This window comes from Zeus faber (assembly GCF_960531495.2).
Source record: "Zeus faber genome assembly, chromosome: 5".
Lineage (NCBI taxonomy): Eukaryota > Metazoa > Chordata > Actinopteri > Zeiformes > Zeidae > Zeus > Zeus faber.
The window spans coordinates 17,153,739-17,172,166 of NC_137192.1; the positions used below are offsets into that span (position 1 = coordinate 17,153,739).

An 18,428-nucleotide genomic window follows, 5' to 3' on the forward strand; every position below is an offset into this window, starting at 1 on the left:
AATCTGTCGCAAAAAGTGGAAAAATCACATCACTGTAAGCAGTCTGGATCATCCAGTCATTTTAGGTGCAATTTAGTTCATTGCACGCACACACACGCCATAAAGATGTTTTCACAAGTGAAGCGTTTAGTGAAGAAATGCTAATGTGGCATGAGTGCTGTGTGCATTCTTTCACACCAGCGCACAGCCCTGCTGTGACCACTGTACTGTCCTTCTCCTTAGTAATATACTGAAATCACTCTCCCCTATTAAGAGGCTGAAATCACTCTCCCATTTATAAATTAATAAAATAATGAGTCTGTCAGCATTAATGTGATAAACACAACACTTCATTTTCTGCATGGTTTGGCCATCACCAGCGGAGACACAACCAATCAAAAAGGAACACGATTAGAAACCCAGACAAACAAAACGTGTAATCAATTAAAACAAGTAGCATTACACTGTTGTCTCACAGTGTACATTGTGTTTGGCCATCCCAGGTGAAAATCAATGTTATAGGAATATCTTATTGAATTGAAGAACAGTTTAAGAACATTTATGGTGTGATACACCAGGGAAGAAAAATCTGAAATCAGAATCAAAAATCCATGCTTCTTGAATCGGTCATTGTTTCTTACATCGGCTCATTTCTCTTTTTGAGATTCATTCGATTTTATCAATGAGGTGCAATGAATCGCTGTATTTGTATGACGGTAAGACAAGACTAGATTAAAAAAGGAGAAAGTTACTTTGGCCGGTTTCACTACTCACCACTCCTGGAAAGATCTTGGTGAGTCGATCGACTGCTGCCATGGCTTTGGACTTGCCTCCTCCCAGACAATCCTCAAACTCATACAGCGGCTGCCTGACTGGGTTGGAGTAGGAGATCTTTGCGTTGTCTACGAATGTGATGCGCCGTACGCCCCATCCCTGGTGCACAGAGGAGAACAGGAGTTTGGAAACGGGACCTTTTTCATATTAAATACTCCATTTCTGAGATGAAGACGGTGCAATGCAATGGTCAACCAATCACGCCTAATTCTTGTTGATGTGAGCATTCCCTTTCAATGTTTCAGCTTAAAGAAGCCCAAAAGCCCTAATATTCTACCAAGCTACATTCTGAAGCCACTTCATTGGCACCGAATGAGGAGCTATGTTTTCTGGGATTTACCTTAAAAATAATTTTAAATCGATATTGAAGAATGTTGAGAGTATCTATCGTTGCACAAAATGACTTTTTATAGCGTAAAAACAATTCCCAATATAAACATATCCTTGAAACACCAAATTTCTTGTTTTGATTCACAGACTCTTAGACAGAATTGATATCGCTCTGAGGACCTGTAGTAAAACAAAAAATAAAGTTCATGAAGAACAGATATGTTCCACTCAAATCAGATTATCATTCTCACTATATATATATTTCATCGTATTATTAAAAAGAAACAATAAAATAATATTTTGCATGCCCTTCCTCCTCTCAAAATCTCTGCACTTCTAACTCACCCACTGTACTTATTAAAAAAATAACAAAAATGTATGTCTAGGATTTCTTTCCCATGCATTAAGCTCTTCCACCGACACCCTACAGAGCAGAAAAACAGAATAATCCACAGCCTCGCATGAACTTCAGTGTGAATCCTTAGTGGATTTTTTTTTAACTCCCTTCATAGATTTCACTTTTTTCCCCAATCCACATGTGCAAACCTGCAGCTTCCTTCCTTCTCTTCCTGAACAGACAACCTCTTAGTTTCTGCCCCGAATTTTAGCCAGAGCGTTCCAAGGCCTTCTAGTCCGCCTGTGAGTCTTCTTCAACCCCAACCCCTCCAACAATTTTTCTTATTTATAAAAAGCACCTTGTATTTTATTTTATTTTTTTTTATGGCTTCTGCCACAGCATTTTTAGCTTTAATAATTATTAAGATTTCATAATAGAACTTGAAAAAAATTGAGTTGACAAAAATATATGGATCAAAATCTATTTTTGACTTAAGGTTTCAAGTCTCAGCTGAAGCTGCTGAAAGGCTATCTAACATTTATATGACATTTTGTAAAAGAAGGAATGCTAAAATTATAGCATTTTTATTTCCAAATTATCTTTGCCTATCAAACACTATTCTATGATAAAGGACCAATATAATATCTTCCAGCTGTTATAAATATCTGTGGTATTACTGTTTACAATTATTCATTTACTTTACCTTCAAAATAAAAAAATGCCCCAATCTTGTACAGGGATATAGGAACCATTTCAATGTGATGACACATTTTTTTTTTTTACTTGACCTGACAGTTTAAAATGACAGTGGTTAATGATGAACAACATTGAGAAAATGTATGTTTTGGTTACAGCAGAGTTGTGAAACATGGTTCAACCCCTATCCACTAGAGACAACACTCATATCTCTATATCTCTATAAGTATTCATTAATTCATTAGTATTCAGTAGTCATCCGTTCTTCCATTTGTACCATGAGAGTCCTGGCTACGTTGCAGCCCAAGGTTCCGGCGCCGAGCAGAAGACATTTGGTGCTGACCACCTTGTCAAGGTCGAGGGATGGAACCAGCCTCCATCTCATTAACTTCAGGTTCAGGTCCACTGAGGACTCTGCCAGCCTGGGCACAGACAAACAACCCATGTGATTGCCTATATTTGATATGCTATGAAGCAAAAGCTTAAGTCAATTCTGCAAGCGTGTGCTTATAGTGGAATAACGACTGTAAAGGGTCAGTCTCAAACGTGTTCGGGTGTTTTGGCTCACCTTTTGGGATCCATACATTCGCTGAGGTTTACCATTCGCGGCCCCATGGCTCCTTTAGGGTTCTTCTCCCAGCCCACGCTCTTAGGACACGCTGCAGAACAAGGTGTTTCATCACTTGATCGTACTTCCCCAAACAGAGAAGTGAGCCTGTGCTGATCAGCTTTGTTGTTTGTTGTTTGTTTATTGAATGTGTGAACTGATTTTGACATATTTATTATAGTGTAATACATGCATTTTTACGTTATATGTATATACATATAAACAACACACACTTTCTTTTCTATACACTCACATACAGTATAAGTTCCACACACACACAAACACACGTGCACACAAACAAACAGCACAACACACAACAAAAAAAAAAAAAAAAAGGGTTTATGCAAAACAACAGAAGAGTTGATAAATTAGCACTTCCTGACCATATGTATATGAATGTGACAAATAACCACTTGAATCTTGAATAACTCATCGGATCAACGCAGCTGTTACTGAGGGTGGAGCAATAAAGAAAGACCTTAATTTAGATCTTAGATCTTAATTAAAAAAAAAAAAAAAAAAAAAAAAAAAAACAACTATATCACAAGTTTCTCTGCCGCCTCTGCCTCTCGCTTGCATCCACCGCTCTCTTACACCATTTACTGTATTCTCCATTGGCATTTAAATTGCTCTAATCGTTCATTCTAACAGATGAAGGAATACAGAAGCAGCTCTGGGAAATGAGAGTAGCTCTGTGGTGCTTATGGTGTTGAACCACGAGACAGGAAGCACAGAGCACGACTCCAATGCTTCAACAATATCAGATTGGAATCATAATAAAGATTAGAGCACACACGCACCTGTATAGATAGGGTAGAAAGACACGGTGCAACCCGACATCCTGCACACAAGCGCTCACTCACAGAATTAGACGCAAAAGATGAAACAATGGCAAAACACACACGCACACACGGAGTAAAAGTTACCAGAGTTATGGGGGAGCTCAGGCAGCTTGACCTGGAAGATGATGCTGTGGTGAACAGATCGGCTTCCCTGAAGTGTTCTGTCCCTGAAACATAGCACCTCCACCGTTTCCAGCGTAGCACCCCTGGAAGACACACACACACACACACACACACACACACACACACACACACACACACACACACACACACACACACACACACACACACACACACACACACACACACACACACACACACACACACACAGCAGGAGGCCTCCATTTCAGAACATCAGACAGTGACATACTTATAACACTGTCACATCATCCAGATAAACTAACACTTGCTGCGGTAAAATACAGATGCGTTTAAACATTCACACTTTTCCCCTAATATGGTTCTAAATAACTGCGGTCAGCTTACACAATAAAAACTCAACAAGCGAGACACGATGACGACGCGGCAGTTGTTCCTAGACGCTTCACTCATCTCAGCCAAAATCAACAGTTTACATTTAGAATGACTGAAACTGGAGTGACTTCAAGATTGAACTGGCTTGTATTGGAGATAAAAACGAAAATAAATACAACTGTGAACACAGGACGGGATTTTTAGGCATTTCCTGATAACATTTCACAGTATTTAGGGCAACATTGGTCCCATTTTCACCACATTGTAAGTCAACTAATCAAAAAATTCATGTTGATTAGATACAAACATTGGAGATATGACTGGCCAGTGCCAGAGAAAGATAAGTCCCCTTAGCAGGCATGCTTAAATAAGTTTAAATTTGAAATAATTATGAAAATGTTTTATCAATAAAAAAATATTAGAATTATATTAATACAAATATATATTTGTATATTCAAAAAATGAAGCACTAAAACTGTTTTACTCTTCATTATTAGCCGGGCTAATAATACTATTTATCCTGGAAAATAATTATATTTGTTGTTATTTGTAATTTCAACTTAATTTTTCCCTTGTGTGGCAATTCAAAATACTTTTTCAAGGAAAATGCTCTCATCTTTACAAGCTCAAAATGACCAATCATTTGCATCAACTATTTGTTAAAAGTATTAAGGTTTAGTGCAACACAAGGGTCACCCTGAACAAATGGTGAAATCCAGTCAGTGAAGAACAATCCACTCTGTGGGAGGATGACTGAACAGCAATGTTAACAGCTCACTGAGGGTAAGAATGACGAGCACAGAACCACTAAATGAAGATGTGTGTTCTGTGACAGCTTGCACATCTATTAAAATGTGACCCATTTAAAATATTTGTATAAATATTCCATTATGTTTTGGCTGGGGCTGTGGCTAGCTGCTCTCTATCGTTAAAGTGAGTCAAGTTTAACTATAAGACATTTCATGCACAGGAGCAATTCAAAGTGCATTGCAAAATGCATAAATAGCATTTGATTTTGAAAAGAAATAAAAGGCATTTTCTGAAAATAAATATTATACTCGATTTCAGTTTTGGGTCATCAACTTAGAACAAGACGTTGAAGGATTGCAATCATTCCTCCGCATACATAACTTTCAATTATTATTTCTCTCAGATTATTGGTCTTTAATTACTGGTCTTACACTACACCCAAGCAATTCTCAAATAGCTCTCAAAACAATGAAAATAATAACCATCAATCATATTGCACAGATCTTCTATTTAACGCACGCACATCTTTCATGTCATTAAGCGCACAAATAAAACTTTACCATCGGTACGAGAGAAGCACCAGAAGGTTTCTCAAAGGCCAGCCCGGATGCTGGGACAGAGTGCATGGATCATAAACGCCCACGGTGACCTAAAAAACACCCAAACACAGTCTATTCACGCACACAAAGTGTCAAGTGTCCAGAATGTGTCTCAAACAGGGATATTCCTATTATGCTCCAAATCAAAATCAGCTACCAGATACCAGTGCAGTGAGTAGTTTTATTATACTACAGGTTAAATTATGCCCCATTATGAGTAAAAAACAACAACAACTGTGTTTTGTTTATGTTAACTTCCATGTGCAGCATTTATGTACAAATGCATTGTAAATATCTGCTTCGACATTAATTAAAACACATGTATTCCTTGAGTGCAAACATGAAATGGTGAATATAATGACGGTGAATCATACCACTTACGTACCTTTTTGCTTTGTGTAAAGAATATTTCCCAGTCCCCGATGGGAGCGACCAACAGAGCATCGTCTGAATACTTGATGAGGAAGTAGGGGACGGCTGTGGCTCCCATCTTCGTGCACAGACCATCGTAGGCGCCTTGCAAGGCTGTGATCTGGTCAAATCAAAGATGGAAGGAACATGGATGTGGTGAAAAATCTCTAACAAACTCGAAACAAACTTCTTGGTTGAAATGTTTGATTCATGTACAACTCTCATGTTTGTTTGTGTGTAAAAACACACTTTCCAGTAAAGCATCAATATAGGAAAATAGAAGCACTACATGCTGTGAGGTGGCCACATATACTGTAGGCACTATTTGGATAGTCGAGGTGTGTTGTTTTTAATTAGACATGAGAAAGGATTGACTGCTTGAGTACTTCCTCTTTAGTAAAATGCAAGTTTCCTCCAAGAGGATCATGGCACTCGTGGCAAAACACATAACAGTGACCAGCACACAGGGTTATCCACACGTACGCATAAGTACACATATAATCCAACACAGTTAAATAAATAACAAATCACATGAGGGTATTGATTGCTCCTGATATCACTAAATCTGGGAACTAAGTCAGTCCATTTTCAACATTTCACATCCTATCACATACTGTATATATGACAATAAAGGACAATGTATCATCACCATTTAGGGCAGGAGGCAATCACCTCCTCAACTAAACTCCTCAAGACCATCTCAAAGAGATTTTTAATATACAGTATTGAGGAAAAGCAGACAAGAGTCAAGACGCAGATGTTGGTCTAGGTTTATTCAGGCCCATATGCTTAATATTTCACCACACGGTGAGGACGAGCAACCCTTTGTTCTCCCCAAGGGTTTTACAGTGCTGATAAAAAAGCTCTTGACCTGATAAGATCTTTTCTTTTTTGATTGTTTCACCACATTGATTACACTTGTTCAGCACAATCTATATTGCTCAACAGGAGGTAAAAAAAAACACTCCAGAAAGTCAAACAAGTTTCACCTCTAATTAATATTTGGAAGCCTTCAGTCTATTTGTACAATTCCCCATTACAGTAACCTTGCACTTCTGGGGACTGCCCTTTTACTTTTTTTTTTTTTTTTTTTTTTTTTTTTTAATTCTGTGAAGGTGGATGAAGAACGTGCAAGTTTCAATCCGTAACACAAACTCTCAAGTGGATTGAGTCCATGGCTGTGCGTAAGCCACTCAGAGCAGCGACCTTCATGGTTCCATACTATTCCTGTGTGGCTTCCTCTCTCCGTCTGAGGGTCATTGTCATGCTTTGAGTTCTTAATCCTTTCCCAGCATGCACTTATGTATCTTTAAAGAAGCGTCTCAAATACAAGCTGCAGCCTCCATACATCACGGTATGCAAAGGCTGGTGGGTAAAGCTCCACCAAATTAAGCACTTGGTGGAGAGCTTACTTACAGCAACATCAATCCATCAAAGATTTATCAGTTTGGAGAGATGTGCTTTGGCAAATAGAGAAACTATAACAACTAACACAACAACAACTTTTTTTCAGCAAAACCCTGATACAGCTAAAACTACTGAAATACCTGACTGTTGCAATATGGCCCGTTTCTCCAATCTTAGCTGTGGAAGATCTGAACTATTTGACTTGAGTTTTAATATTCTTTTGAAAAAGTCAGTGGGTAAGGGAGATTCAGTGCCGAGGTTATGTTCCTAGGTAAATTTTTTTGTGTTTAAATCTGTACTATGGCATCATTGTCCAACATTTTGATTGAACAAAAAAAAGAAAATTTGATTTAAAATTAAGCATTAACCTGAATGACAAAGTCCTTCCAAACTAAGAATCATAACATCAATATTTACCCATAGAAAACCATGTAAAAAAAACTGAACATAAAATGACTGTATTGTTAGAAAGTGCAATATACATTATAAAAACAAACAAACAAAAAAAAAAGATAAATATAGCAATATTTCTGTTATTTACCTGTTTAGCTGAGAAAACTTGATCTAGTGGTGAGGGCTGCTGGATAATCTTTATACCCTCTGAAAAACAGAGTGCAGGGAAGCAGAACCAATAGTAGAAATGGTACTTTTTCAAATCCTAAGAGGGAGTGAAAGAAAGAAAGAAAGAAACACAAACAAAATGTATTTCTGATCGCATTCAGAAAGTACACTGTGACTATGAATACACATTGATACAATTATGTATACCCACTGCAAAGGTAAGCAGAATGAATTTGCAGAGTATTGAAGGGTCCTTCACTGCAGTCCCAGACTGAATGGCATCCCACATCTGTGAAATGATAAGATAATGCAACGCATTTTTAATCCCCAGGGGGGGATCTTGAACATATATATTTTTTTAATCAAAATGTATTCATTGTACCGTAAATTAAGCAGAACTTAAATTCTCTCAGTCGAATAGGAACCAAGACCCAAAGTCAATGTCCCTCACCTCTTTGGCCTCTTTCTCCAGTAGTCCCTTCTTATCAGTTGACTTAAATGCATCTAGCGTGTTTGTGTTATAGAGAGTTCCTACAGCTGGACAGCAGTGTGCTGGTGTTGGACCATCGCTGACAGCAAAAAGACAACACTTGTTTAGGGCTTGACACAATAGTTGATTATTTGATGTAAACAGTGTTAAGAAAAACTGCAACATATTGTAAGATAAGATAAGATAAGATAAACCTTTATTAGTCCCAAAACGGGGAAATTTACAACCAAGTAATAAATACTTCACATAAATCTATACAATGATTACAGATATTACTTGAAATGGTCAAATGGCCCGAAGAGAAGCTGGACCAACCATATCCAAAACAAACCGTGATTAATCCGAGAAAATTATACTCAGAAGAATTGATATGAAGATACGAAGAGTTAAATATGCAAGACAAATCCCAGCTATTGTTTTATAAAGACACTAAGTAAAAAAAGGTTATGACCAGAAAATGTAGACACTAAATCTTTACTATACTTACGCTTCAAATGCACTGAACTCTAACGTCATACGCATAGGCAGGCCAACAGGGTCACCTTTTGTAAAAGAAGGTGAAGAAAAGGTTAAGACAACCATGCTTTAAACCCTGCCAAATAAAATAGATTTGAAATTCTGTTTTATAATACGCAAATTACATTTCACAATATGGAAGAGTAACAATGTTCTGCATGTCTCCCTCATTCTTTTTCCGTGAGTGACAATATTCAAATAACAACAGCACGAGCAAAACAAATTCTTAAAGTCCAACTCCAATATTCTTCGCATTTTTGAGCCATTTTATGTTTTTGTTGTCAATGTGCTCCCTACTTATATACATCAACTCCGTAGCTGCTGCCATATATTTTTGACAAATAACTGATTTTAGCACCGAAGCTCTTGCTAAAAGCTCTTGTTAATATAGCTCTTGGCAAAAAGGGTTGTACGATTATCTATGCTGGTATGCCCATTCACTGTGAAATCAAATAATTCCCTTACAGTCAGCCTATCCCTTGCGACCAAGTGATACAACCTTTTGACGACAAGGCTGACTGAGACAGGATGTAAGGGTAGGGGAGAAAAATGCTCCAGCTAAAAACTTTTGCTTGAGCGGTTGTTACGCTCAAATTCACTCTCCATTGTGTTTATCAGTGGTTGCCATGGTGATGACTACATTCCCATTCATCGCTTAGGAAAGAAAAGAAAAATTGTGTGTGTATCCTTTAACTTCGCCAAAAGTTACTATCCCTCACAGACCGTATGGTTAGTTTCAAATTAGTTATTCGAAAGCGAGTTATCATAATCCCTGCGATGTTAACCCATATGTTAACATCACTAGCTTGCATTTGGATCTGTCCTTGCATCTATGTGGGTACGGAAAGTTTCTACCAAATGATGGAAAATAAAACAGTCATACCATAATAGATGACTACAGCACGATAGAGCCGATGCAGTTCATAAGAACCACTGACAACTGTACATATGTGATCTGCTCACCGTTATAGTAGTATCCCTTGATACATTTGGGGCTCTCATCCAGTCTGTAGTCGTTGAGCTTTTTCTGAGTGAGCTGGTGCCAGAAGCCGGCCTCCAGAGCGCTGCAAAAGGGAGCAAACTGCAGCTTGGCGTCTGCAGCGGCGGACCCCGCTTCACCGCAGCCGGATGCCATTGTATTCACAGACTGGGGCTGGCGGTGAAATGATGAAAAACCAAAGAGGGAAAGAAATGTTGTTACCATACACAACGCTGATTGACAGCTGCGTAAACTGTATTTAAAACGCGCAAATGTGTTTGAACGCCGGTCAACCGGGGCGTCTCTTGTTCACCCACACAGTTGCCAGGGCTGAGTTATCAACGGTCCCAAAATACGGGAAATAAAGCTCCCTTCTGTGGATCTCTCTTGTTGGGGTTTCCAAGGGCGTAAATAAAGGAAGTTCAACGACAGAGAGTCGGCGCTTCAGCCATGTTGTGTAGGACTATTCAGGGGCTAAGTAACTGGCCAGGTTGGGGTGACACGGGCTTCTGCTTTTCGTGCCCGACGCCTTCAGCTTGGCTCTGCACGGAAACGGCGAAGACGACGGAGCCACTGGGTCTCCCTCTCAGCGGCCGGTGCCCGTTGGGTTACAGTTCGCCATCCACACAAACGACAGGGGTGGCCACAGGCATCGCAGCGACAACGGACCTGGCCGCTGCCGTTAGTTTCACCCCGGAAAGCTACTCCGAAATAAACAAAGCGTCGTCGCTTAACGTTATTTTTAGTAGCGTACATTCGCCGGTACTAACGTCGACGGTGCATGTGTGTGTGTGTGTGTGTGTGTGTGTGTTATGGAGGAGCCCGTTTCCACTCACCAGAAAGCCTTACTTCCGGGTGGAGATCAGGTGACGGGGTGCGCAATGCATTGTGGGGGGGGGGCGCTAATGTTGTGGTAGCGTAGCTTAGCCCAGCTTAGCTTAGCCGGTGGCGAGTTTTCATGGAGCGAGCGCCAGTGAACTAAACACGAAGAACCAGAACAAAACCAAGAACACGCCGACGACCAGGCAGGAGAACACCGACAAGAACCTGTACGCGCCGGTCCTTTTCATTTCGCGGCTGGGTCGGTGCCGGCGTGGGGAGCCGGTGAGAAGTTTACGTTCAGTTACGCACGTACCGATCCTTCACAGCGCAACGTTCAGTGGTTGTTTGTTTGTTTGTTTGTTTGTTTCTTTCTTTTTTAACGGCGTCTAGCTACGGTTTCAGCCCCCTGCGGGATCTCTCGCCGCTGGGCCTTCGTGCTGCGGTCTAAACTGCAGGTGTATCACACCCCGGGAGCGTCCCTGGAACTCTGGTCCCACTGTTCCAGTTCAGTTGATTGGCTGTTTCGAGGGAGGGGGACCGTGGCCCGTGCAACTCCCGCGTTTGAAATGGAACACGGCGCGCGTCCTGGAAGTAACACACACATCACCTGTGTAACGTTCATCAAGAGGAATAATCCTAAACTTCAACCGGAGACGTGTTTTATACATTTTATATATTTAGCATTCATACATATTTAGAATTTAAAGTGTGTGTGTGTGCGTGTGTAAAATATGAAAAGAATAATACAAGCAGAATCAATTGCAGCTTAGTCGAGGCCTCCAAGATATTATGCGTCAATCTCGGCCACGTTCATAAAAATGAAACAGAAATTGTGAACTATATATAAATATATGTCACTTTGCATTTACATCGCTGCTCATCGGGCTCCACTGGTTACCTGTAGCCGCTCGCATCTAGTTCAAGTCTCTGATGCTGGCCTACAGAGTGATTGCTGGGGACGCTCCCGCCTACTTAAATGCTCTTGTAAGAGCACATGTTGCCCCCCCCCCGGGTGCTGCGCTCGTCAGATGAGCGTCGCTAAAAGACTAAATGTAAATGTAAAAGCTTGCTCTCAGAGGCGTGAGAGCAAGCTGGAAGGAGCTGTCATTGCGCGCAATTCCAACTCTTATCAACAAAAGGTAGCCCGCCCCAAGCCGCGAAGGCCGCAGCCTGAAGTGGCTCCGACACCCCCGTGGCTCAGATTGATTGAAAATAATTGCTATCCTCCACTTCAAAGGAGGTCGTGAATGGTTAAAGCGTCATCAGCAGCAGCTCTGTTGGTCTGATCCACTGCCGCGAACGCGGAAAAGCTGCCGCTGGCGTTGCCCCCCCCTGAATATTTCATGGATCCACCCTAGGAATTCTGATCACGCTCTCACTAGTCCTGTGCGGTACCAGAATATTTCTTTCTGCTTCTGCCACTTGTTGCTGCAACTCATAAAGTGTATACTAACTTTATTCACATGCACTTTACTGCACATATCTGTATATACAAATGGCCTATCCCATATACATAACTCAATTCCCTTCTATTTTGTACCCCCGCTTTGTATTTCCTTTTTGTGTCTTGTTTTATTTATATTTTGTTTTATTTATATTATTCTATTCACTAACTGCATCACTTTTTCAGAAACAGTTAGTGTCAGCTCGGTAGGAATTAGGTTAGCTATTGTGTTCGGTTTAGAAACTATTGTGCATAATCTCCGGGTGCGTGCGTTACAAAGACATTTCACGGCATATATGTATGAACGTATGTATGTGACGAATAAACCTCTTGAATCTTAAATCATATGGAAAGAAAGAATTGTGTCATACAGGTTGTTGTACCACATGATGTGGTATAACAACTCATTCTGTAATAATGTCGCATTTTGTAATAACTTGCGAAAATGTAATACCGTTTTGATGTAACAACAACCACACTTTGTAATAGGCACATCTAATGTCATACTGAATACATTTTGCTGCGTGGTATTACGTAGTCATCATAAAATGTTTGCAATAGCCACAGCATTATACAATAGGTTATTCCAAAATGCGGTGGTTAAACATATTGCATACTGCTTTCAAGATGTTTATTACAAAATGTGGCTGTTATTACATAACAAATACTACATTTGGGCAAGTTATTTTAAAATGCTTTGTTATGAGTGGCATGCAGCCTAAACAAGAAATGATTATAGTTTTATCAGAACTGCAAGTAAATAAACTCACCTCCATGCTCTTATTTACATGACTATTCCCATCATTGTCTCAAGACGTAGTCAAGACAGGACACAATTATTGGTATGTCACGGTGAAGATTTATTGAAATTCAATTTACTCACTGGTGCTTTGTAGTTGGCATTTGAAAACCAATCTCAAGTTCAAAACAAACAAACACACCCGCTGCCTGTAAGTAAAACTTCAATTCAATACCATAATAAATTAAATTGTCAATGGCAATGTACATGTTGAAAGCCTTGCTTCGAGGGATCATTCTGATACAATTTATACGATGATGTGATTCCAACCTCCCTGTTCTTATTGCCTCTCGCTCAATGAAGGGTCCGAAGCCATCTCAGGAAATCACATCCCTCCGCATCTCAACAGTACCGCCAGCCCTTGCTGGGCTTACTTTACTGAAAATAGTTCCTCTAATTTAAACGATACTTGGATTTGATTAAGACATCGGTGTCGTTCCAAAGCACCGGTCCGACACTGCCTGGTGCCGTTAAAAAAAAAAAAAAAGCTCTAATTGCTCGCGCACTTTTATGGCCGTGCACTTCTACACGCATTCTGGGAACACAAAACGATTTCCTGTTTAAGTCATTATGCCTTCTAATTCACTTCCACTTTGGTTTGCTGCTTTGGCTCAATGGTGATCCAGAGCCCCTTTGTGCTCGTTGTGCATACAGTAGTAAACATTGTCTAAATTGCGTCCAGGGGTATTTTTTAGCTGTGACCTGGCAGCGAACACTGCTTTACTCTTTGCACTGAATCTATTCCACATATCACAGACGCATCCATGATTTGAATGAAAACACATTTATTGAGTATTGCAGATATGATTAGAAACAACCAATCATATAAGCACCTTTTTCAGTGGATTGAAGTGATTGCATTTAAATTAGACAGATTGGTTCATGGGACTTAAGTGATATTGTTAAAATAAACACTGATGTTGTCATTTATAACAGACGTTGGGAATGCCAATGAGCAGCATTATATCTTGCAACAACAGCTTGCTCTGGCCCATTTGCTCTCTGCGCAGGGATGGAAACATTGTACGGCTTCCATGAATTAAATTAAATAAAATCATTGAAGGGCGTTCATTTGTTTTCATTGTTGCCAATCCACTGCCGCGTGGAGGAGGGAAGAGAAAAGAGTCTTTGACACAAATTATATTCATACTGTACATTAGTCTCATCAAGAAGTAAAGTAATTTCATCTAGAAATATTTTTTTGAGTGACACTGTAGTGCAAAAATGTAGCATACATGTAAAATAGACCGTATAATAATCTGAAGTTTTAATGTAAAGATAGATGGTAGCTCTGCTTATTTTGATATATTGTATGGTTGGTAAGCAGACAATGCAAAAATGTGATAAAGTCAAACCAACTAAGGGTAGTTAGTCATTCACATTTTCTATGATTTCCTATTTTGGTAGACAATAGTATGAACCATAACCAGGCGCTTCTTTAACCCTTAAAGAATTGGGTTCAAATAAAACACATCATTTTTGATTGGTAGGGGTATGTTTGGTATTTGCAAAACAATGATCAAAAAGTAATTACTGTGTTGAAAATTTAAGGATGCAGTGACAAATTCGAGCAACTATTCCTTTTACAAAAATGGTATTTTCCATTGAAAATAACATTCTGTAACCTGTAACAATCTATTGAAATATTTATCACCATCTTTCTTTCTTCTTTATTTTCAAAATTTCAACATACAATCCAAAGTGTTTTGCCATTGTGCGTGTTTTGGCAGGCACTCCATTTCTAGTTTTTCATAATGTAATAAAGACGACATATTTTTAAATACAGCTGTCTTTAAGAAAACGATTACATGCTCAGCTGCGAAATGTATGAATATTATAAAAAATAATATTTAAAATAAATGTGATTTACACGTGGGATACATGCATTTGCACCTATAATTTTATATACAGTACACTGACCGTTCCTAATTATCAGTGTTTTAACATTTAGAAATGCCTGGTTAAACATTTTATTTGACCTGTGTTTTTGATTCAGCCAATTAGGGGGGTGGCCAAAGGTCACAGGGGGGGGCGCCGGGCCCTTCCTGTTTTGAGTTTGTCGAAAATAGGCCAATAAAATACAGTGCACAACATTTCTTACCTATACTTACCGGATGATTCCAAGGGAAAGGGTATATATCCTAGTAGTCTGCTTCAGTTCTAGTCCTTCTGTAACCTGCATTCATAATGTAATACGCCAACCAAACGCATAGAAATCTGTATCATTGTCCTGTCTGCACAGTTATGTTGCCAACTCCCATCATCATCATCATCATCATCACCATCATCATCATCATCAGTGGGGCAGTAGCTGAGGAGGTAGAGCGGGTCGTCTAGTGAGCAGAAGGTTACTGCTTCAATCCCAGGCTCCTCCCGGTAGCGTGCTGATGTGTCCTTGAGCAAGACACTTAACCCCCTAACTGCTCCCCGGTCACCTCTACATGGCAGCTGCTCCTAGATACATCAGTTGGTTGGTTGAGATGGGTGAATGCAGAGAAATTGCAAATTTCCGTATTGTGGGACTGATAAGGGTCCATAAATAAATCATTGTCATAGCATCATTGATCTGGAAATAACATCCGTCTAACATCTGTCTACAAGACGCACAGAGCAGGATCCTTTTCCAATTTCCCTTTGCAGGTGGTATATATGTGTTTACGTGCGTGAGGGGACAGTATATTCTACTGTTAAATGCCATTTATTTTGACCAGAAATAAGGAAAAAACATCCAGTCTTTTTTTTTAAGTAATGCATTTTGTGGTGGGCTCTCACAAGTGTTCTGGTATGCGCAGAATGCTTTTAAACACCTTTTTAAAGCTCCCGTTGCAGAGCGGGTATATGAAAGGGTTAAGTGTTGAGTTGATGTACCCGAGCCATATCGTAAACATGTGAAGGTCGTGGTGTACGCACTCCCGACAGAACGCCATGACCATGAACGCTATGAAATACGGGATCCAACACAGCAGGAACGCCGCGATTATGCATCCCAGCTGCTTCGCCGCCTTGTGCTCCTTGCGGATCCGGAGCGACTGGATGTGCTGGCGCGATTGGTCGACAAACCTCTGCCAGGTCTGCTTTAGCGACGGCCCGTTGGCCGGGTCCGACGCCGCGTCGCCGGTGACCTCGTCGTTCCAGGGCGGCGAGCGGTTAAAGTCGTTGCTGTAAAACACGGCGGTGTATCGCTGCACGCCGGAGAGCTGGCCGATTTCGCAGACGCCGCTCACTGAGTTCGGAACGGTGACCCGGCACTCGCCCAATGTCACAAAGTGCCTGACCCGCACGTTCTCCTCCGGGCACGCGGGCTTGTGGGGCCCTGAGGACGGATTTAGAGGGACCTTGGTAATGGACTGGGTCTGCTGGCCAGACGCGGAGCAATCCCTGTCCCTCCGGGACATCTTAAGACGCTGTGTTGTCATGGCTAGCAGTGACGTCTGTTGGCGCTTCGTTCCCGTTTTTCGCCGGGGTTGGGATTTAGCATTTAATATTTTTTCCATTTCCTCAAGAGAATACGCTTGATCGAGAGTGTTGTTATCCAGAAAGCAGTCCCTTTTAGAATACCGCGCCGCCTCCTCTCTCCTGGGTGACGAGTGAGTGCTGCCCTCCGGGTTCCGAGCGTTCTGTCCATTCTCATTTTCACAAAATGAATCGGTGGAGTGGATGATGCGCTCCCGCTCCCTCAGATGTTGCCTGACTGCCAAGTAGATGTGCGTGTAGAACCACACCATCAGAATTGAGGGCACATAAAAGTTGAACACGGCCGTGACCACCTTGAACCAGGTGACAAAGCGAAAATCCGTATCGCACGTGTTCTCCGCCTCCGGTTTCGGCTCCACGCGGGTGAACGACCGCCATCCCAGAATAGGAATGATCCACATCATCGACAGCAGCCAGGCCCCGGAAATCATCAGGCTCGCCCTTCCCCTGGTCCGGTACTTCAGGTACTTCAGGGGCTGTCTGACCGACCGGTATCGATCCAAACACAAAATAAACAAATTAAAAATGGAGGCCGTGCTGGCCACGTAGTCCATGATGAGCCAGAACTGGCAGACGGCCCGGCCCAGCTTCCATTCGTCTTCCAGCAGATACACCAGGTTCAGCGGCATCACCGTGGCCCCCACGATCAGATCGGCCACCGACAGACTGACGATGTAGAGGTTGCCCACGGTGTGGAGGCTCTTCTCCCTCCGCACGGCGTAGAGGACCAGGATGTTCATCACGACGGTGAGGAGGGACACGAGCCCCAGGAAGACCCCCAGCACCGCGCTGTGGACGTAGTCCTGCAGGGACGCCGGGCCGCTGGTTTTGACGGCGTCACGGTAACCGCTCCATCTGCTGCTGTTGCAGCTGCTGTTGTAATTGTTGTTGTTGAGATTTAGGGGGTCGGGAGAGGGGGAGAGGCCAGATTCCATCATGGCAAATCGACGACGGCGGCCTTGCAATCCACCCTCACATCACTGAGTACGGTGCCTTTGGTCTCCCTTGATGATGGTAGGTTTCGGTACAGGGATAATCCAAAACACAAACTCCACTTGGGTCCCGCCTTAATATCAACCCTCGCAAATCCAAAGGTGTTTTGAGACGAAAAAAAGTCCCCTTGATGTCGGAAATAATTTCCCCAGTCACATTTTTCTCAATCTGTTGTCTAGGAGGTCGTTGGTTCCAATCCCAGCAGAGCCTAGGAGAGGACAACAAAAAAATAAAAAATAAAATAAAAACACGTAAGCCCACAGTGACAGAGAGGTTAGATCTGCAGTGGAACAGAATAGTGCAAAAAAGTGGTAGATACACGCCGTGCCTATCCAAGAGGAAGTAAATCCCCCGACGTAGGGGAATCGAGACATCGAGCAAAGGTAGCAGGACCCCATCGACTTAATTTCTTGGAAAGGCTGGAGCAATCAGATAGACCCAAAGAGCGACATTTTCATATACCAAACGCAGCGAGAAACCTTTTGTGAGGCATTTCCCCCCGTTTTAAAAATGCTGTGACCGGACATTTTCGATAACAGATCGATAGCTGTGAAATGGTTTTGATTTCGATTGTTTTGGTAACTTGCACGTCGGCAGATACATGTGGAACTGCAGATATACTAGTTTTGACCGTATGGGGGTATTGATATTTCAGATGCCGGACTGAAATAGACCCGTTGCTATGGAGGCAAAGCGACACACCGGCTGCTCTCGTCATAATTACTTTGGAAAATAACAGAAGAAAATCTTAATAGACGTGGAAATCAATTTAAACAATGTTTCATTCAAATCCTCGGCTTTGCACGAATAATGTTTTCATCGAGATCTTCCAGCATATTTTGTTCATGAATATAAACTTGCATAAAATAAAATCTTTGTTCTGATATTAGTTATAGTTATAGCTATTTGAAACAAAGATAATAATGCAGTTTTACATGAGAGTATACAGTATACTATACAATATGTGCCGCAAACTATAATTATTGGATGTCTGTTGTTGACTCAGTATATTGTTCGGATGTCTATATTAATGGTTTATTTTGTTATATATCTTTTTGCATATGTCTATTCGTGTGGATTCAGG

The 18,428-nt window shown here is 41.2% G+C and overlaps 2 protein-coding genes across 4 annotated transcripts in view; both read right to left on the bottom strand.

Moving 5' to 3' along the window:
- Positions 1 to 10,736, bottom strand: part of atg7 (ATG7 autophagy related 7 homolog) — a 58,684-nt gene extending 47,948 nt beyond the window's left edge. For all 3 annotated transcript variants that reach the window (XR_013844181.1, XM_080001539.1, XM_080001540.1), the window contains exons 1-12: positions 10,649 to 10,736; positions 9,797 to 9,986; positions 8,805 to 8,859; positions 8,279 to 8,396; positions 8,039 to 8,116; positions 7,808 to 7,924; positions 5,834 to 5,980; positions 5,410 to 5,498; positions 3,710 to 3,831; positions 2,745 to 2,835; positions 2,454 to 2,598; positions 754 to 912 (exon numbers count right to left, since the gene is read on the bottom strand). Coding sequence is in view for 2 of the 3 variants with exons in the window: in XM_080001539.1 (XP_079857665.1) it covers positions 754 to 912; positions 2,454 to 2,598; positions 2,745 to 2,835; positions 3,710 to 3,831; positions 5,410 to 5,498; positions 5,834 to 5,980; positions 7,808 to 7,924; positions 8,039 to 8,116; positions 8,279 to 8,396; positions 8,805 to 8,859; positions 9,797 to 9,968 (1,293 nt within the window). In the remaining variant the exon portion in view is untranslated. The remainder of the gene's footprint in view (positions 1 to 753; positions 913 to 2,453; positions 2,599 to 2,744; positions 2,836 to 3,709; positions 3,832 to 5,409; positions 5,499 to 5,833; positions 5,981 to 7,807; positions 7,925 to 8,038; positions 8,117 to 8,278; positions 8,397 to 8,804; positions 8,860 to 9,796; positions 9,987 to 10,648) is intronic.
- Positions 10,737 to 15,645: 4,909 nt separating this feature from the next.
- hrh1 (histamine receptor H1) lies at positions 15,646 to 17,286 on the bottom strand (the record flags this gene model as incomplete). Its single annotated transcript, XM_080001011.1, has 1 exon — positions 15,646 to 17,286. One exon carries the CDS (start codon positions 17,284 to 17,286, stop codon positions 15,646 to 15,648), a length of 1,641 nt encoding a protein of 546 aa, XP_079857137.1.
- Between the last annotated feature and the right edge of the window lie 1,142 nt (positions 17,287 to 18,428).